The sequence below is a fragment of the Desmodus rotundus genome, chromosome Y, assembly GCF_022682495.2.
Source record: "Desmodus rotundus isolate HL8 chromosome Y, HLdesRot8A.1, whole genome shotgun sequence".
NCBI classification, from domain to species: Eukaryota; Metazoa; Chordata; class Mammalia; order Chiroptera; family Phyllostomidae; genus Desmodus; species Desmodus rotundus.
The window spans coordinates 3546646-3567373 of NC_092332.1; the positions used below are offsets into that span (position 1 = coordinate 3546646).

The window sequence follows — 20728 nt, forward strand, 5'->3', positions numbered from 1 at the left end:
TGTAGCTGCCCAGCCGAGCCTCCCGGCCCCGGGCCCTCTCCTGTGCGGGGACCCAGCCCAGGCCTGAGCAGCACTCCCTGCTCACAGGGACTGAGAGGCGTTCAGCTTCACCCGCTTGGTGACATGGAAAGGCCCCGAGAGGTGAGCCTGGGAGAAAGCCAAGCGAGGCATTCGTGGGAAGTCCAAAGACCAAGAACCAACCGAAACAGCAGCAGAGAAAGGAGATGGACAGCCTTCAGGGACCTGCTGGTTTATGCAAAACTAGGAAGCGCAGGTAACACCAAGGAAACCTCACTTACAGAGAGAAGAACGTGTCAAAGCAGAATTCAGTGGCCCGAGCGAGCGCCCTTAAAAAGACGGTGAAATAAAGCCACGTTCAGGCGTAAGACAGCGGACAGAATCTGACACCATCGCACCCACGTAGGTAACGATGAGATGGTGTAACTCGTTGGCTGGAATCTGCAGTGATGATACACGTTTGCTGATTGTTGGATGCCCTTTCAGCTCGTGTCTGGCGTTCGCATGGAACCTGTATTCCCCGCCCCCCCCCGCCCCGGTGCAGCTCTGACACGGTCTCCAGAGAAATGCATACTCTTCCCATGAGTGAAATACCTGGCCTGGCTTTACGAACACCTTACACGGGCAACGCAAGCCAGTTCTTTCCCTACGCGGACTTGGAAAATACACCATGTTACGGGACTTTGCGTACTGGGAGTTCGCCGTCGCTTTGACGAGGTGTTCTAATAACGAACCGTATATGACTTCGCCCCCCAAGGCCTCACGTTCGTGAGGAGCCTGGGCAGTGTGAGGGGTCTTCCCTGCCTCCTGACGATCTGCATCCCCGAGGGAAACAGTGTTCGCGTTTTGCTAAGTGACTGGAGATCCTTTACTATAAACATGCTCACTTCATATACAGTGTTTTGGACGTCCAGGTGGCACCTGGGACTTGTGGCTGCCTGCAGGGAGCCAAAGCAACGGCTACATACAGTGCTTCAGTAGTGAGGGGACAGAGTCACCAATTTGCACGGCCTTTGTCACAGGCGCCCACCGCAACATGGACAGCCAGGAAAAGAGGGGCCAGTACTTCGTTCTCCAGCAACACCGTGGGTCCAGAGATGCACAGAGATTCCGCCGACCCCAAACCCCCGAATGAGACTGGGCGCCCCAGCCGTCTGCCCGCAAGTCCGGCATAAGCAGCTGACCCTGGTCACAGGGACCTCCTGGGTGAGCCCTGCCACCGAGACGAGACAAAGACCTAGAGGCCAATGCCAACATGCTGGTGAGTCCCGCTGAATCAGACGGGTACCCCAAGACCTCTCCTGTGGGGCTTTGTTGTAGTTCGGTTTACTGTTAACGCTTCTGAGTAACTCTCGTACCCCGCAGGACAAAATAAATGATGTTGTGCAGTCCACCCTCCCACAGGACAGAATGAACGGTGTGGTCTGCACCCTCCTGTCCCACAGGGCCCGGCAGGCAGCGCACAAATACAGTGTCTCAGCGTCGCTCCATCCGGATGAGTTTTCCTGACGAACAGGGCGGTCCCCCCCGGGAACCTCCCGTGATGAGCGAAGGGGCGACGCAGCGACGCTTCCGTGAAGGAGGCCCGGCCGATGAAAGCGCGTCGGCACAAGCCGCAGGGTTCTGGGGCATGCTGAGGACCCGCTTTCAGACGCCGTGGGGGCCCTCCCATGCACCGGTGCCCTTTGTCAACCAATTGCCTGCAATCAGCCAAACGGCTGGAGGATGATACAGTCGGAGATAATAACCGTTGTCGCTGCTGTTTGATACAAAAGTTGCTGGTCGCGGGTTACGTATTCTCATCTTCACCTGACTTCCTGGGGGGTCCGACCTGCGGCCCACGAGCCCCGGGCAGCCCAGGGTGGCTGTCAGTGGGGCCCAGCACAACACCGTGAATTTACTTACAAAGAGATGAGGTTTTTTGTGTGTGACTATGTTGCAATGCATGTAACGCGTGACCCGAGACTACGCTTCTTCCGGGGTGGTGCAGAGACGCCCAAAGGCCGGACACCCCTGCTGCGACGCTAGGAAGTCCCTGTCGCCCCCATTTCACCGGGAAGGAAGCTGGCTGGGGCGGAGAGGGCTGCCCGAGCTGGGGCAGAGCTGGGGTCTCCTTGGAAGTCAGTGGAACTGGAAATCCTTTGCCTTTTCACACTTCGCTGTAAGTTTACAGCCGATAATCGTGCCAGTGACTGCCAGGATGGCTGGGAGAGGTCTGCTCCACAGCCACGGACGATTGGACGTCCTCCGGGACCGCGCAGACTCTGTGCAGCAGAGAAGTTCCTGGAAAGAGGCAAAGCGCACCGTGTGTTGTTATAAAACTTGCCACCACGGGCGAGGTCGTTCTTCAGGTTTGCAGACAGCGCTGAAGGCGCGCCAGGCTCAGCATCACACTGGCCCCTGTCGTCAAAAACATGTGAGCCACCCGGGACGCCTGCTGGACAGCAGGAAGAAGTCAGCTTGTGAACGCGGCGGCTCTCTCCAGAGAAAAGCGCATGCCTCGCGGGCACCGTGGTGCAGCCACTGAGCCCTGACGGAGGCGCCCCGCCAGGTGGGAGGGCCCCGCTGGGCGGTAGGCGAGCAAGTGTGGGGTATGTGTCCCTCGGGGGGCACCGAGGACAGAATGACAGGGCCACCTTCGCGGGGCGTTGACAGTCCCGGAAACACCCCTGAGGGGCGTGAGCACTCGTTAGCTGCTGGGTAGGGCACCACCGCCCAGCTGGTGCCGACCCCGGCCCGTCCGTCGGAGAGCACACACTGCGACAGCTGATCTTCAGCCTCTCCCGGCGGGAGTCGCTCTGCTGAAAACTGTGCGTCCCGCGTCTGGGAACCCACGGGTGACTCTGCAGAATGACAGCTCACGAATGTGCCCGGACGCCGTCCACCGGCTTCGGGGGAGCAAGGACAAACGTTCGCGCCCTCAGCAAGCACCCGAATTTCTCCCGGGTAGAAAAATGTGAGAGCTTGGCGGCCGCTGGTTAAAACGTCCAAATTAACACCACGCGCACCCCACTGGAGGTCACGTGTACCCCAGAGAAAACGTGGCACAACCTAGGGCCTGTCACACACACAGGCACAAAGATGCTGTCTTATTCACGCAAAACGGCCGAAGGGCTAGAAAACATCGGGGCGCGTGTTTCTGATGAAGGAGGTGCCGGGTCAAACCAGGGACCATTTCCTGCAGAGCCTTCATTTGCTCCATGCAAAGGCACCAAGTGTCACTTAAATATATAGATGACATTTTACAGTGTGAGTGCTGTTTGAGGGTTTTTTTTTAAAAAAAGGTCAATTAGGCACACTTAGGTTTTACATTTATTAGAGGATAATTTTCTTAGGGTGAAAAGCATACTTCTATACCGATATAATGTGAACAAATGTCAAACATTCTATTCAAGTAACTTGCCCGGGGGGGGAACCCGTCGGATGTGACGAGGGGTCAGTGGAAAGGGGAGTCCCAGAGCTGTCACAGACACAGGCCGCCAAGAACGCGCGTCAGCGTTGGCGGAGCCAGGCAAACCCAGGCCACAGCAGGGGCCCCGTGAAGAGGCGCCGGCCCCCGGCCGTCACACGGATCAGCCCCGTGACGACAACAGAGACCGCGTGGACGGGTGTGAGAGGCAGGCACACTGCTGAGACTGGGATTTTCCCTGCCAGCACAGGACAGCAAGTATTCAAAAGGGGTGCATGGCGAAGGCTTAAGGGCTGATACGCTGTCCCGAAAACAGGCTGTGGCTCCAGGGCACGCCTAAAACCCAATTCTATCTGCCCCCAAGCACGGAGGGGAAAGAGAAACGCTCTACAAGGAGACAGGAGCTGGCTGCCAGGTAGCACACTCCGCAGTGGGCATGGCAGCCTGGGCACGAGACCCCGGCCACGCCCACGCCCACGCCCAGCCTGCGCCGACCCCGAGGGTGCGGTGGGCCGGTCTCCGAGAGCAGCTGCATGCAGCTGTGCTGAGGGCCCCCAGCGGGAGTCCGTGTTTGCCGATGACGGGAATGACTTCCCAGGGGCCCATCCCTGCCACGCTGTCCCCATGCGGGTGAGAAACCAAGGAGGGCGGCCCCCTCGGATGGGAAACCAACAGAACTGCCCCCTCGGATGAGAAACCAACAGAACTGCCCCCTCGGATGAGAAACCAACAGAACTGCCCCCTCGGATGAGAAACCAACAGAACTGCCCCCTCGGATGAGAAACCAACAGAATTGCCCCCTCAGATTGGAAACCAGACACAATTGCCCCCTCGGATGAGAAACCAACAGAACTGCCCCCTCATATTGGAAACCACACAGAATTGCCCCCTCTGATGAGAAACCAACAGAATTACCCCCTCAGATTAGAGACCAAACAGAACTGCCCCCTCAGATTGGAAACCACATAGAATTGCCCCCTCAGATTGGAAACCGGACAGAAATGCCCCTCGGATGAGAAAGCAGACAGAATGGCCCCGGGGAGGATGCAGCACAGCAGTGGCCCCGACCGCGGTCAGGGGGCCCGGCCTGATGCACGGGGATGGGCAGCAGCACAGGAGCTGTGCACACGCAGGCCGGCACCCGTGTATGCAATAAGGACACGCACACACGCATGCACACCTCACGTGCGCCACTCAGGGTGTGGGGGGGAGGGGACAGGGCCTCACTTCACGCTGTGTCCATGTATGGGAACATGTGTGCGTGCACACACCCATGTGTGCACATGTGGTCGTGTGGGAACATGTGATGTGCGTGTGTGTGTCCAGCGCACGCCACTCGTGCAGCGCCCCCCGAGCACAAGCATGCGGTGACCGCCCGAGGGGCAGTGCTGGCCTCTGCCCGGGGCTGCGTCCAGTCTGCACGCGCGGCCAAGTTCCTTTGCATCGTGGGGAGCGATCGCAAGTCAGGAGGCGGGTGGCCAGGCGGCAGCCGCAGCTTCCTCTGTTGCTTGGGGCGGTGTGGCCGCACAGTGGGTGCAGTGGGGCGGCGCGGGGGGGCGGGGGCGTGCCCGGAGACGCAGGGCCGCGGCCCCTCACTCGTAGGGCGGCAGCCCGAACAGATCGGGCTGGAAGTCCTTCAGGGAGCCCAGCACCAGGGTGGCCTTGCTCGTGAGGTCTCGCTGCAAGTTCCTGTCGGGCACCATCACCACCTGCATCCCAGCTGCCAGGGCCGCCTCCACCCCATTGGGAGCGTCTTCAAAGACGAGGCACTGCAGGGTGGGGAGAGAGAGAAGGTTCAGACGGCCCGTGCCCACGAGAGCCCGGGCCAGCCCTCAGACCTCCGCGCCGGCGGCAGGCGCTGTGAGGACCGGCCCAGTCGGGCGGACAGGCCTTCCCGTTCTGGCTGCTGTGGTGCGCAGGGCGGGCGTGCTTTCTCACGCGGCTGTTCTTACCGGGCCACCAACACATTATCCACAGCAGCTGCCGCTGTGCGGGGCGGGCTTCTCGCTTTAGAATCTTACTGGAATCCCAAAGACCTGTGCGATCACTAGTTATGCATGCAGAGCAGGAGGGGAAGTCGTGGGGAGGGACGTGCTGTTAGGGGCCCGCAGAGCTGAGAGAGGCGGTCCCTGCGTGTGCCAGCGCCCCACAGCAGAACTGAGTGCCCTGCACCACGAGTGCGCGCTCCCCTGGCTGTGACCGTGAGAACCCGCTGTCCCCTGGGGCCGAGGGACGCCCACGCACACCCGTGTCTACAATGGGCTGTCTGTGCGTAGCACTGTCGGGGAGCCCCGGGTGTGCACCCCGCGAACCACGCCGCGCTCGCTGTCCCATCAGGGCTGGCCCGAAGTAGAGAGCCGACGTCCGCGTTGCGCCAGGCGAACGGGCCCTGCGCCCCAGGACCCCCAGGTCCCTGTGAAAGCAGCCCTTCTAAGTGTGTTCAGCGGAGACGTGCAGGCAGGCACGCTCCGGTCACGGCCGAGGCGGCCTCTCTCCTCCACGGTTGTCCTACAGGAGCCCCGCGCGACTCCCGGGGGCAGCGCCGGGTGCCGTCCACTGCGCCCACCTCTCCTCCCAGCGCATTAGGACCTCACCTCATTCTACTGCCCCCGCTGTCTCACCTGGGGCCCTGGACATGCCCGTAAATGTCCAGTGACTTTTTTTGGGGGAGGGCATTCCTCCTGCTGGCTGAGGTGTTGAAGCTTCGTGCGGCCCACCTGCGAAACTTCAGCGGGGGCACAGGCAGATTTGGTCGACCCTGGAGGGGGCAGTGCCCCGCCAAACTCAGGGCAGCACCTGTCGCACTGCGTCCATGCGCGGTTCCTGCTGACGAGCGAGGCAGCAGGGGACGGGACACGGGGGGCCCGCAAAGCGCAACCCTTAGGGAAGGCCGACAGGCCCCCCGCTCCAAGAACATGCGCACCTGGGCGGCTCGGAGCACTGGCAGCCGCCTCGTCCACGACGTGGCAGGAAGACAGCAGGGCGCTGAGGTGCGTGTTGGCGTTCCGGCTCGGTGCAGCGGCGGTGAGTGGGTGAGTGGCATGCCGCCTTTCTGACACGGTCACGGTTTCCCAGGGCGCGTGCGGCTCATCCGCGTGCGTCTGCTGCCCACGCGAAGCCCGCCCCCACCGGCTCCAGCACGGACACTGCAGGTGCAGCCCCACACTCTGGGCTGGGGCGTGTGCTGAGCGCACAGGGAGTGCCGGGTGGCAGGGGCGGCCCGCTGAGCAGAGGAAGAGGGGATGCGCCCAGCTCGGCAGGATGGGGTCCAGGGACAGGTGTCCGTGGCCGTGCCTGCAGCTGGCACTCTCCCACTGACCCGGGACACTGGTCAGCAGACGGGCCGGCTGGTTCGGGTTCCTCACGTAAGCCACCTGCTGGGCTGACCGCACACCTGGTTGGAGACGCCGGGCGCTCCGCGTCAGGGAAGGCGCAGAGCCCGAGTACACAGGTGGCAGCTGAGCCCTGCTCCTCCTCCCTCTCACATGCCCATGTCCCCGAGCACTTGGCAAACCAAGTTTTCACAATGCATGCGGGGATCGTGCCCTTCATGTCCGCACCTGGGAATTCGCCTCGGACATGTGGACACACTGAAGCAGAGTTTGCCCCCTCGCAACGGGAAGAGCCCAGTGCACGGCAGCAGGTAATTGGCCAGAAAGAGGCAGGACCAAGCGGCGAAGCAGGGCGGTGAGGTTCACCAGCAGGGGAGACACTGGGGACCGCCCCAGGGGCTGTCACGCACAGGGAACAGAACAAGCACGTGCGGGGCGCAAACCAACGGCAAATACTGGCCTGCCATCGAACGCCACCGTGCGGGGTCCTTAGGGCCAGCACCCCGCAAACTGGGCCCGCCCAGGGTTCGAATCTCAGGGACGGCACAGCACCTGCAAGGGCGGGACTCCCCCTTCTCCCTGGAAGCAGAGTCGCAAAGCAGGACTACGGGTCCCCTGGGAAGCCCCTACGGCAGCATCTCCAAAGGGGTCTCCACGGTGCTCGGCCCTGACAGCCACACCACAGGCGGTGCTGGGATGCCTAAGATTCCAGACAGTGTGTGAACACGCACGGCAGGGCTTGTGTGTGTCCTGAAGCCCGAGGGTCAGTCTGCACATCACCCGGAAGGCCTTCCCTACCAATCACAGCTCACGAAACTGCTGAGCAGCAGCAGCGGCGAGAATAACGCAGCCGCTTTCTCACACCAGGAAAAGCAGGAGCTCTGTTTCCTCTGCCGACACGGATGCTCTGTGGCCAGTTCCCCTCCGCGTGCCAAGCAAACGTGAAGAGCCTCCCCGGGAGACCTCGGCCCCTCTGTGCACACCTCCCTGTTCCCGCAGGGCCAGGCCGCTGCTGGGCAGCTGGACACGTTCCGGCTGACTGGTCGGGTGGCAGTGGGGCTCTGCACAGGCTTTCGCCCTCGGCCCGGGGCTCGGCCGCTGCAAGCAGGTGGAGGCTGGGGAGCAGGGCCTCTGCGCTCCACACCCCGCTGCACCCCTCGCCCCGACAGGGGCAGGGCTGAGGGCAAGAGCAGCGGTTACTGATCGTGCGGCAGAGCCAGGAGGGCAGGCACGCCCCGCACTTCAGGGCAGTTCCTGGTGAGAACATCCGTCCCCCGCTGCGCTGGCACACGAAGCATGGCTGCCCGGAAGCTGGGGCCCCTGCAGGCCACAGGGGCCCTGGCACTCAGAACGCTTGCCGCTGAATGTGGGGAGCGGGTGGAAGGGTCCTTGTGCAGGACCCAGCGCAACAGACGGGCTGCAGAGTCTTCGAGCCCTGGGACAGGGCTGGGCCCAGCCCCCTGAGTCACGGGTGGCCGGAGCTGAGCCAAGGGAAGTTCAGAGGTCAAGCCAAGGTCACGCGGGCAGGCAGTGAGAAGGTTAGAAAGAGAGCCCGGGCCCCCAGAATTCAAGGCTCTTTTCACTGTGCCGAGCTGAAGGCTAAAACGTATCTCAATTCCGTCTCCAGGAGATGAGCTTAATTAAACTGGAGCTGGAGGCCTTTCATTTAGGAAGAGTGGGGTCTCCCACTCCCGGGGAGGTGAGGCCCGTCAGGGTTGCAGCACCAGAGGGGCTGAGCTGCCTTCTCCGAAGATGCTGCGAGCGGTCCGTGGTGTTGGCCTGTCCAGAGGGCCGCTCATCACACCCCCGGGGAGGGAGAAGGGGGCCGCACGTGAACCCCCTTAGGGATCGTAGGACTGAGAAGTTCCGTGAAGCAGAAGCTGTGCGCACAGTGAGGGGAGGGGACCCACACGGATGGGATTAGGGAAGGATTTACCGAAGAAGCAAAACACAGCTGGGAAGATGCTACAGTGGACGTTGAGGCAAGGCGAGGCCAAAGCTTACGACGCGGCAGGCGCTGCGGGCAGGGCAAGAGAGCCGGCTCCAGGGGCTCCTTCCTACATAGCCTGTCCTGGACAGGCGGCACGGGGCCTGGGGACCCAGTCACTCCCCCCAGGGAAGGTCCTGGGGGGGCCTGCCCCGGCCCCACTGTGCCTCCCCCCCAGCAGCATAGGTGATAACACTGAGGTCACCAGGGCAGTGGCCACACAGCTGAGGAGCCGTACCACGGGACAGCCACTCTGCGTCCCTGACCATCGGCCCCTCCAGGGCCTGCTCTCTCTAACACGCACTGGCCACCCCGAGCTGGCGTGGCCCATACTAACGGGTCCCATGTCGCAAACCATCGCTAGTGTCCCACTGACACACCGCACTTTTCCACTAGCAGCCAAGCCTTCCATTAAGACTGTGCTGCCTCTCGCCTGGGAAAACCCAAAACTGCCCGGGAAGCCACGGCACGTCCACTCTGGAGATGTGGGTGTGCATGGGGGCCGACTTTTAAGTTCCTCCCAGAGCAGGGCGCCCGGCTACTCGCCAGGCGGAGAGCCCTCTGCTCCAAACCTGGTGGTTCACGGCGACACTCAGCTGAACTGTGCCAACGGAAATTCCTCCTCGCATCCGTTTGTCACAGATTTTATTCTACGCGCGGATTTTGTCATAATCAAGTGCCGTGTTCACGCTGCAACGCATTAAAACTTTGCGAAGCCCTTAAACTATTTCCCACTCAGTTTTGGCCAACAGCTTTATTATGAAACGGTCAATCTTTGCATATTCTTTCTCAGTGAATTACCTACAGGTAAGTGCCGCAACATTGCAATACGCGCTGTCGATGCGCTTTCTTAGATTTTACTGAAATAATGAACCTTCGTGTAATGCTGTAAAAGAGAGTAAGGTTTACATATATTGTCTGACATTAGTAAGTATTTTTGTTTATATTATTGATCTGTCCATGCAACTATGCGTCCTTCCATCCATCCATCATCCATCCTTCCATCCATCCATCCATCCATCCCTCCATCTACCCATAGATCTCCTTCTCTTCCTCCCTCCCTCCCTCCCTCCGTCCCTCCCTCCCTGCCTCTCTTCCTTTCTTTCTATTACTCATCTACGTATCTCTCTCCCCACCGCCTCCCTCCCTCCCTCTGCACCGGCGCACCCATCTGTACATGAGGCAGAGCCCAGCTGAGCTGTGGTCCTGTACGTGGCACTATCTGACTGTGGGCTCAGTGTCTCCTGCACACGGCAGCGCTACTGTGTCACTGAATGAGCACTCATCTGCAAATCCAAGTACGAAGCCAGCACTGACGAAAGCCTTTGGAGTTACAGGTTGATACATGCATGCCCTGGACCGCTAGAGAGACGCCTGTGCCTTTGGAGAAAAAGCTCGGGAGAAATTTAGAAATGGGTGGTCAGCTTCCTAGGAAAGGCTGTCATTTTATTCCCAAAAAATAAATTGGGAGGCACATTTGGTATCCCTTTTAAAGTGTACGCACATAAACTCGGTGCTGAGCAAAGGACTTCAAGAGAGCTGCGACACCCTTCTGTGATGCTCACGCTTAGTAATACGGACCCTGTGCCCACCCGTTTGTCAGGGACCACGGACTACGAAGCCCAGCAGCGCTGTCCAAGGCGCCGGGTACTTCACAGAGTCAGAAACCAGGGTGAACCGTGTGCAGGTGGCCCACAGCATCTGTGCTTTCTTTCCCTACTCCCTCTACGGATTCAGGCACTTGTGCCAAGTCACCTGGTCTTCCCGGGCCTTTCCCACGGTGCCGTGACGCCGGGTGCGACGTCAGGCCCCCTCGGCTCCCGGTGTGAAGGGGTGGACGGCTGCAGCCGCCTGTTCAAGGTTGTGCACCCACATGGTTGACAGGTGTACAGGGTGGCGTGGGCTGGGTCATGTGCCCCAAAACCGTGTGAAGTCCTAACCGCACTGGGACTGTCTGTGGACACGGGGTCCTGAGGAAGAGCTGGAGGGGAAAGGGCGGCCCTCATCCTGCGGGACCCGTGTCCCTACAAGACCAAGAAGGGACAAGACAATTTGCTCCCTTGCTGTCCCCTCAGGCTCCGAGGAAGGCCTGTGCAGGACAAAGGACCCAGGAAGGAGGCTGTCCCCAGAAAGTACACCCAGCCAGGGCACCAACTGTCAGATCGCGGACTCCTGTAGGTGTCTGGGACCAAGCTGCTCGTGGCTGGAGTGAGGCAGTCAGGGTGTCCTGTAGGACACAGTTCCACACGCCGGAGACAGCCAAGGCACCGCCCCTACCTGCTGGCGCGATGCCCGCATGCACACAGCAGGAGCCGCCTCGGGGAGGGGCCGAAACGCTGATTAGCTAAGGAGCCGTAGGCAGGTGGGCGGGCCTTCTCCAGGCAAACCTGTTGCAGCCGCCCACGCGGGAGGTCCGGGCAGTCCTCTGCCACAGATGCCTGTCATCAGTGGCCCAGTGACCTAGTTAACCGGCACCCAGACGATTGCCCGGAATTGGAGCCACTGGAGACTGCACGGCTGCAGGACGAGGCGTTTTCTGCACACAGCAAGGCCTCCCCAAAGCATCCAGCTGCTGTAGGTCCCTGGCCTGGGCTTTCAGGGGCAACAGTGTGGTGACTGCGGGGGGGAGACGATGGGGGGAGAAGAAAAAGAGGGGGTAACTGCTGATGGACGCAGACGGGACTGGGGGTGGCGAACACACAGGGCAGGGCACAGAGGGCGTGCTGTGGAACTGGGCCCTGCAACCCGTGTGACATTCACCCCAGCTACCCCAGCACATGCAACAGAAAGGAGGAAAAGGGGTTGTGTGAGGGGAATCTCGACTCACAGTCCCCAGGCTGGGGAGTCGGCTCCCGCGGGGACGCCTTCTGTAACTGAGGGAGGGCTCTGAGCTTTACCAGGAGCATCGTGTGCCCTCAGCCACAATCAGCACTGAAAACGCATCTGTCGTGGTTTCCTCTTTAGGGGGAGAGATGCTTAACGTGCAAAACTTTCTTAAACACAAAACACGAAAGTAGTGTCAAAAAGAAAAACCCCTGAAACTCAGCTCTTGACGTTAACGAGGAAATTAAAATACGTGAGGGAGTGACGGCCACGCCTTTAAACGTTGATTTCTGGTGGGTCTGTAAGGGAGATCGCCCTCAGGAAGCGTGCGAACAACGCGTTCACGCTACGTCACAACGCACGCGTCTGTTTTGTGCCTAGGAGCTCACGCGGCAGGAGGCAGCACCCGCTGACTGCTCCGTGGCGGGCGAGGGCTAAGGGACTTCGGAAGGCGGCACCGCGTTTGCTGCCTTTCACACAAAGCGACAGCACGTGGGTAACACGCTGGATATTTCAATGAAAGCGCCACGATTTAGAGCCGGCTCCTCCGCACCGCGTCCAGAAGGGGAGGCCACGAACGCCGCCCGGCTCTCCCCTCCGGTCCTGCCCGTGCTCCCCTGCCTTCCCGTGACCACCACGCTGCACCTCACTAACGCGCAGACGCCCGCAGCAAACCCACGTCACTGTTTGTCTCGGCTTCTCCTAATCGCATGCAGCGCCCTTGAACTTGGGAGGCACGCAGGCCTGCACTGCAGCCAAGAGAAAAAGGCAGCAGGTGCCAGTGTGAGAAGCGCCTCGTGTTTGCACAGGCCTCCCAGCCACTGCGCGGGGACGGCAAAGACCCACGCAGTCCGCCGCCGGGAGCGGTCCGGAGGAGTCTTCCCTGGGCGGGGCACCTTGGACATCCCAGAGCAGACACCCTTCACTAGGCCTGCACCGTGCGTGCGGGAGAAACCTAACAGGAAAGGTCGCACCAGGGCAGACAGACACTTGCTCACGGGAACGCGGCCTCGTCCCTGCGCGACGCCACCACACGCGCGAGCTACACTTTCCTGGTGGACGGACAGACGCTGACCTGCCCCGAGTGCAGAAAACGGCCCTGCTGGGGGTGGGGGGTGAGGGGGACTGCCCCCTGGGGTGTGCAAAGCGCCTTAGCAAGGGGGAGGTGGTGGGGCACAGCCCTCCTTTCTGTGTAATTGGTGGCAGGATGCTTTTACCGACCAGGGGCAGCGGCCCGGCACTGACCACCCGTGCGCGGGCGTGTTCGGCGACAACTACAGCATGTCCGCTGTGTGCCGGCCTCCCGGAGGACTTGGGGTGTCACCGTTGTGGAGACTCGGGCGCTGTGCTCCCCTCCACGCGGCGTGAAGTCACCGTGCACCCCCCACACGGGCCTGCTGGCATGCTGCACGGTCCCTGCTCCCCAGGGAGCCCTGGACGTCTGGGCCCACCAACCCTGTGAACAAAGCGCCGGACCCTGCCCCCCACCACCGCCGCCGCGCTGTGCGTACCTCGTGCACGGGGGCAGGAGGGGAAAAGCGCTTGGCGCACACGAGGAAGATGTCTGGGTCCGGCTTGCCCTTCTGCACTTCGGGGTCGTCTCCCAGCACGACGTGGTGGAACAAGCTGAAGAACTCCTTGTGTCTGCTGGTCTTCATGCCGAAGGTCAGGGTGCCGGAGCTGGTGGCCACGGCCATGGGCACACGGTGCTTGCTCAGATGGCGGATCAGTTTTTCCGCCCCTGGGGAGGAGGAGCGCAGGGCTCAGGGAGGTGCACAGGCACGGCCATGGGCCCTCGCCGCCCAGAAACCCCGACACACCGCCCCCTCTGCCTGGGCCGGTCTGATCTGACACCACTGCCTGTCGTCCAGGCTCGTGACCCCGCAACGCCAGCTCAGACAGAACTCACAGACGCCGTGGGCCTCAGCATTTCCCACAGGGACCCACCACGATGCTCCTGCAAAGGAACACAGCTTGGCCTGCGGAGCCTCCTCTGCTGCGCCACTGTGCATGCCAGGCGTGTGTGTGTGTGTGTGTGTGTGTGTGTGTGTGTGTGTGTGTATGGGGGCTGGTGATCCATGGCGGGCCTCGGGGACAGCGTGCTGTCTGAGGCAGAGAACATGCTTCTGGTGTTTTCCGGAAAATGCTCTATTCTGCAGAAGGCACTTCGACCCCAGAGTACAGGGTGGTGAGGAGCACGGAGAGGCATCCCAACTGAGACGCTGAAAAACTGTTTGGGGCGGTGGAAAAACCTCTCAATCGCTGTATTGCATCCGAGGGACAGGGTTTTCAAGGTGACTGACGCTTAAATGTGTACGAATAAACCCACAATTTCTAATAAATTCCAGTTGTTTTGGGTCCTCCCTGAAAAGCATCACTAAAAACTGCGATTGACATTTATAGAATTTTAAACCCCAAAGTACGGCTGTAAGTGTACGTGTCTCCTTCCCCTTCACGAGGGATTCGAAAGGCTAAGTATTCACCTTGCTTCCTGGAAGAATCTTAAACTAAGGGGTGTTGCATTTTCAAGCATCTGTTGGCCTTGTAATCTAGAACATTCTCGGTCTTGCACTTTTAGCAAGAGACATCGGGCGGTTCTGAGGGGTCTGCAGTCAGCAGGTCCCTGGAGAGGAAAGTCTCCTTCCCCTCCCATGGAGAACAAGTGAACAGAGAACGGGCCTGCAAACAGACACATTAGTAGTGAACTGTGCCTTTAACGTTTTGTTTTTTAATTCGGCTTGTTTGCAGAGATTTAGCTGCCTGTTTCCATCAATTTGTCCAAGTTTCAGCAGTGGCTGACATGTTACCACTGTACCTGATTTTTGAAAAGAAAAAGGCAAACCCATGTATTTAAGTGCAATTCTGAAGCAATTTTGTCATGAATACGGTATTTCTGTAACATGGACACAAGCAAAATTCCAGTATTTTTGGATCCCAGGGCTCAGGGAAAAGAATGCATATTATTTTAAGACAGCCCGAAAAAGCAAGGCTGAGGCGCAGCTAGCAGCGGCGCCCACGGAGCCCTCCACGGGGCCCATGGGTCTGCCCAGGCAGAGCGCGTTCCGGCAGCACTGCCACGTGCACCCGGGGCACGACCCTGAGCCCAGCGCAGGGGAGGAGGGGCCGCACCTGGCATCAGCGCCGCCGTGGGGAACAGGTCCTTGAGCCGGGCCTGGCTCTCCTCCACCAGCGCCGCCTTGTCCATGGGCAGCTCCAGCTCGTCTATGACGATCTGGGCGGCCTCCAGCGCCTTCTTGCCCATCACCAGGGACTTCACGCCCCAGCTGTACTGCTTCCCGTAGCGGCCACAGATTTCCTGGAACACCACCGAATAGAGCCGCTCGGTGTCTGCAGAAACAAGGGCGAGACGGAGGGGTGGAGAGGTTTAGGGTGCGCGCCACGGGAACAGGAAGTCCCTGGCAGGTGAGCATGCATACACCTGGCCCGACCAAGCGTGCCGCCAGACCGCAGCACTCGGGGACCCTGTGTGGGGCCCTGGGTGGCTAGGGTCCCAGCCCATGCCCCAGGAAGGGGCTGGGCAGGCACGCCCCCCTGTGGGCGCTGCTGTAAAGAGACGTGTGAACACACTGTTCTGTGCAGCCTGGGCGGGGAACACACACTTCCTGCGTGTGTCCATCACTCTCGGGCAACCGCCACACCACACTGCTGACACCAGATGGGGGCCTCCCCAGCCAGCATTCAGGGACAGCAGCAGGGCGCCTGAAAGTGAACTCGGTTCTGACCCTGTGGGCCCCGAGAGCGCGCGTGATCCCCAGGGGACAGGCTCAGCCCCCAGAAGTGCTGCCCCTCCCTATCCCCGCGCCAGCTGCAGCGCAGGCTGGCCGCAACCAGTACTGGGCACGGCATCCGTGCTCCCGGCGCTAAAGCGCGGTACAGCGAACTTCAGTTGACAGCCCCCCAGTCTGCAATCCCCATGCCCCCATTTGCATATGCAGGCGGAGTCTATAAACAGTGCTCCCAGCAACCGTATGGCCCATCACTGCCCTGGGGGCGGGGCCAGCAGGACAGGGACGCCAGTGTGAGGACTGAACCGTGTGCAGCTCTCCCCGGGCACGTCACTCAGCGCCGCCTCCCGCACTGCTGGCGGTCAGCTGGGAGCGCCAGCGTGGTGGTGCGAGCCACGCCCCGCTCAGAAAGTCCCGCCCACGTGGAAGAGACACCCTCTGGCGAGCCAACGCTTGGCAACAGTGTGGCCGGTCCCCGCACAGCCTGGAAAGCCGAGGCCCAGGTCTGCACAGTCGCAGACACGCTGACGATTCCAGCCCCCAGGGTGCTAACTGCAGCCTCAGGCCCTCGACAGCTCGCGAAGCCACATGCAGGGCACACGACCTGCATGGAATCCGCGCAGTTCACACGCCAGTGAGTCCGGGAAAGAGCGGGCGACGTCAATAGCTTGCAAGGGCTTTTCCCCACAAGGAGACGGAAACTCTCAGTCCCGGAGCATGAGTACTTGTTCCGTTGTGAACTGCTTGGGACCCCCAGCACACAGTGAGAGAGGGAGCCTCCCACAGAAAGAAACCGCGGGCACCCAGCAGGGGACAAACCGCCGCTGGGTCCCAGAGCAAGGCAGCCGCAGCCGGCGTGCGAAGGGGCAGAGGCCGGCGGGAAGACGCGGGGACGCTCCTGGGCTCCTGCCAACTCAAGGGCTCTGAAAGGGGAAGGGATGTGGGAGGAAGCGAATTCCAAAGACAGAAAAAAGAAGCTATGTCCTTATAAAATGCTTTAAACGGTGCTTATTGAAAGCTGAAAACGTCGCAGTTTCTCATTGGGAAGGCAGAGCCGTGGATTAAGCATCCTCGCTAGGCAGACGCGGCCCCCTTCCTTCACAGCGGACATAAAACCCCCGAAACCCCGCTGGCACAGCCAGGGCCTCACAGCTCACGGAAGACGCCCTTGGACCCCTATGGGACTATTGCAGGCGGGGACGGGCCCACTGCAAACCAAAGGGGCAACACTGTGGAAGAAAACACGTCTCCACACGCTAACATACACGCAACAAGGGGGCATGAAGCAGCTACGCCAGGTCATGGGTCGCATGGCTCCAGCTCCAGAGTGGCAAGCTTCGTCACGTGTCTCTGCGGCCGTGTCTTAGGGAACTCGGCATGTGTGGGACACGCAAGAGCCACACAGGCCCCCAGAGGTGTCTCCTGCAGAAACACAGGGGTCTGGGCAGCGCTGCAGGTGAGGCGGTCCCGTGAGCCTCGGAGAGAGAGGGGCCCCCGGCCCGAAAGGCTGCTCTTGGCCTTACTCGCAGCACACCCCACTCCCACGTGGGCAAAGCTGACACGGTCGAGTCCCTGACACCACTCGCTGCAGAAGGCACCTCTGCACCTGGAGGAACGCTGCACCGTGGCCTCCAAGCTGTTTCCTTCTCGGGCTCGATGAAATCGATACATCGTTGCAATGCGCTGACTAAAGTATCGTGCCACCCTGGCACACGAACACGCTTCGTAAACACTCGTGGACTTGGAGTGCCTGCCCGGCCTGGTACAGGGACGTCCTCTTGCATCATGGAGACACTCGGGGAAACTGGAAACCTGTCACTTAGCACAATGTGGATGGATTAGTATTTACTGCACCTAGCGTGAATCCTCGCCCACTTCCCTGTGGGAATATCGATGCGTGTGACTCTGCAGGCTGCCCCGGAGCTCCCCGAGATTGTAGCTACCATGGAATACGTGTTGTACTTCCTCTTTAAAATAAAAATTGGAAAGTATAAATAGAACTGGCTCCACAGGTTTTGGAAAAGGGACTCTGAACCCGCACGGTGATCACTGGCGTACGCCGAGCTTATCGGGCGCACCCGAACAAAGCAATGTAATGCTCTCTCTCGAAAGTTGATACGCCTTGAGAATACTCCTTTCTAATTTCCAATACCGGGGGTGGGCAGGGTGCCCATCGGAAGCCAGCGATTTCTGTTGCACAGACGTGAACGCCTTGAAGGGACGAAAGCCCGGCCGCCTGGCAGAGAAGGTGCAGTGTACTGCACGCCTGCTCTCTCCCCGAAACGCAGCGGTGCTCCTGACTGCGGTGAAAACGGCCTATTTCCGATGGGAAACGGCTTTAATTAAAGAGAAGACAGAGGACAACTCAGCACACAGTCCATTTCGATGAAAGGGCTGGCGTCGTAAATTTTCTAAGTTGTTTTCATAGTGTGCAGGTAACTGATAATGGTTGATAGGTTTCTTTTTTCCTGCTTTCTTTGGTTTGGGTTGTTGTTTTTTTTAATCCACTGCTTTTGTTCCCCCCAGATATGCTGCTGCGGGCTGGCAGTTGCGGAAGGCACATTCCCGCGTGTGACAGGCTCTGCAGCGCTCAGCCGGGGTGGGGCCGGCCCCCTGGGCTTTATCCGGCCGGCAGGGCCAGACACCCGCGTGTGCTCGATGCAGCCCTGGCATTCGCTCGAGTTTACGCAAGCCCTGAGCCCCGGGACGCTGGCGAGTGAAGTTTACAATACAGAATCCGCTTGAACCAACAGAAGCTCAACACGGCCAATCCCACACACAGACGTGTCAGTACCCACTAAAGAAAAAGTAATCTGCGGGGTTAACCCCTAGGCTTACGCTCTGCTTCCCATTACATGCACGGCTACTTTAGCCATCATTTCTCTCTCTGTTTCCTTCCCTCGCCCCCGAATCAGATTCACACCAGCATGTCCGCAATGAAAGCAGGATTTGTTTAACGCCGAGCTGGTGTACAACCTGTGCTCGTAATGTTGCTTTCGGGCAGACGATGCAGCGATTCGACTTCTTACACCTGCCCACCAGGCAGACACCCGCTAATCCCAGTCAGCACCTGTCCCCTGGGGAACTCATCCGGTGTTACAGAAGATGCTCCCTTCCCCTGACTCCCGCCCCCCACCCCTCCCACTCTGGCCCCTTCCCTTTGGCCCCGTGTCCAGCAGTCTGTTTTCCTTCTGTTCTGTTTGTCCGTTGTTTTCTTGGCTTTTGGATTCCACATGTAAGTGAAACCACATGGAGTTTGTCTTTCTCTCACGCATTTTACTTATGAAAGCAAGACTGTCTTTTTTTTTCCACCCTTCCCCGGGGATACGTTTATTGATTTCAGAGAGAGAGACAGAGAAACATCCACGTGAGGCAGAAACGTTGACGGCGGCCTCCCACACACGCCCTGACCAGGCATGGAACCCACCAGCGTTTTGGTGTGCGGGACGACGCTCCAACCCACTCAGCAATCGGGTTTCAATGTCTGGAGAGCAAGACCTCGCATGAAAGAAATCTCGCGTGTGCCCAGAGTTCCCGATGAGCGGAAGTCCGCCCGGTGCTGTGGCGTCACGTGAGAGGCGGCGGCAACGGGACGTTCGACCTAGCTGTTGCAGGTGTGGCCAGGACACTGCTACTCTGGAAGACATCTGAGAAGCTGCTGGTTGTTGGCAGGAACACGTACTGGGAGTAAAACCTCGGACGGATTCACGGAACACACGACACTGACAGATGAACTACAGGTCCGTCCCTGTGTCAAGTGGGGACTGAGAAAGAGAACAGCCTGCAGCCCTGGGCTGAGGAAGGGGAAGAGAACAGGTATGGGGACTGGTCCCGGCTCCCACGCAGGTGCCACAGGCCTGTTCCAGGAGGGGGTCCTGACTTTCCAGTCCCGAGAGCCTTTCCAGTCTGCGGAAGGGCACCATGCAATCAGCTCCCTGCCCACAAAAGGGCGGTGTGGCCCGCAGGGCAGCGTCCCGACACGCCGCACCAGCAAAGACGGGAGCCAGTGCAGGCAGCGTGTCTCGGGAGCCCGGACAGGGGCCGGCGGATGTGGCTTGTCCGAAACCTGGGCTGGCCTCGGGCTTCTCCGGACTCTGGATGGCAACCCTGCCTGTCACTTATTCCTAGAAACCTCCCGGCCCACACTGCCAGCAACAGGTGGTGAGTGCCGTTCTCAGGTCCCTGGCACGAGGCACGGGGAACACAGCCCTGACCCGGCCGCGGCGGTGTGCCTTGGCTCAGAGCAGCTTCCGGCACATTCCTGCCAGGGTCAGCTGGCCCCGGCGGTTGTGCTCCTGCCAAAGCAACCACCTCTGTGGACTGAGAGAGTGTGTGCGCCAAAGGCCCCAGACACTGCGGGGGCAGCAGGAAGGTATGTATCATCCCACTGGGAGGGAGAGAGGAGAGGGCACAGTCGGACCCGATGCGGAGAAAGGGCTGGATTCGCACGTGAGAGAGACGGTCTGCACCCTAGCCTGGGCCATGCAAGCACTCGGGTGAACCTGCGTGAACCCCGCGGTGCTTCCCGGCTTCCTGGTGTGGAGGGACGTGAACGACTGGGATGAGTCGTTCGCAAGCGTGCAAGTGTGAGCCCAAGAATACTGGCTGCAGGTAGCAGCGTGCCGCTTCAGCACGCTCGGCGGGAAAGCCTCGAAGTCTCTCACGGACGGCTCGCTGGCTGCAAGCTGGTTTGCACTGCAGACAACAGTCAACGTGACGGCTTCACAGAAAGATCGGCAATGATGATGTAGCAGAGTGGGCGCTGGTAAGCTAAAACCTTCGATTAGCCTGAGCGTGACTCACTGGTATTACCAAGGATCCCCCTGAACAGGCGTGGACGCTGGTCTAACAGCGTTTTCCTGCTAACCCCACCGAGGTATAGAAGACGATTTGCAAGACAAAAATGCTGCTGGGTCACACGTATCTGTAGGAACATGTATCTGGACACTGCGGGAAAACGAACACTGGCTCTGAAGATCGTAACCCTGCAATGCACGACCAGAAGCACGAAACGCGAAGAGCAAGCACAGGAGAGCCTCTGCGGAGCCCTGGGCTGCAGGCAGCCTGCACGCACACAGCACAGGGAGCACGGGCCGCAGCACATCACGCAGAGGAGGGCGCGTTGATGGAAATGACAGGGCCCCTCCCAGGAAGCGAAGATGAGCCCCGGGGTGAGAGGAAACATTTACAGCACTCACACACACACAGGCACACACACGGGACTTCCATCCAGAACAGAGAACCAGGCTGCGCAGCTCGATGACGAGAATGACCCAGTGGCAGCCCCCCAGAGATGCTCACGCCGCGGGCCCCAACACCTGTGAGTTCGGCACCTTACGGGACACAGGGGACTTTGCAGGTGGGCATGCAGGAAGGAGGTGGGGACACTGTCCTGAGCACCTGGGTGGGTCCC

General features: G+C 60.1%; 1 protein-coding gene across 2 annotated transcripts in view; it reads right to left on the reverse strand.

Annotated features, from left to right (window-relative positions):
- LOC139440588 (pseudouridine-5'-phosphatase-like) overlaps positions 1–20728 on the reverse strand; it is an 85721-nt gene that overhangs the window by 51103 nt on the left and 13890 nt on the right. Inside the window, exons 2-4 of one of the 2 annotated variants that reach the window (XM_071220398.1) lie at positions 14699–14917; positions 13081–13310; positions 554–5196 (exon numbers count right to left, since the gene is read on the reverse strand). In XM_071220398.1, the coding sequence (XP_071076499.1) occupies positions 5020–5196; positions 13081–13310; positions 14699–14917 (626 nt within the window). In that variant the 3' untranslated portion in view covers positions 554–5019. Of the gene's footprint in view, positions 1–553; positions 5197–13080; positions 13311–14698; positions 14918–20728 lie in introns of those variants that run through there. The other variant, XM_071220399.1, reaches the window with a different exon arrangement.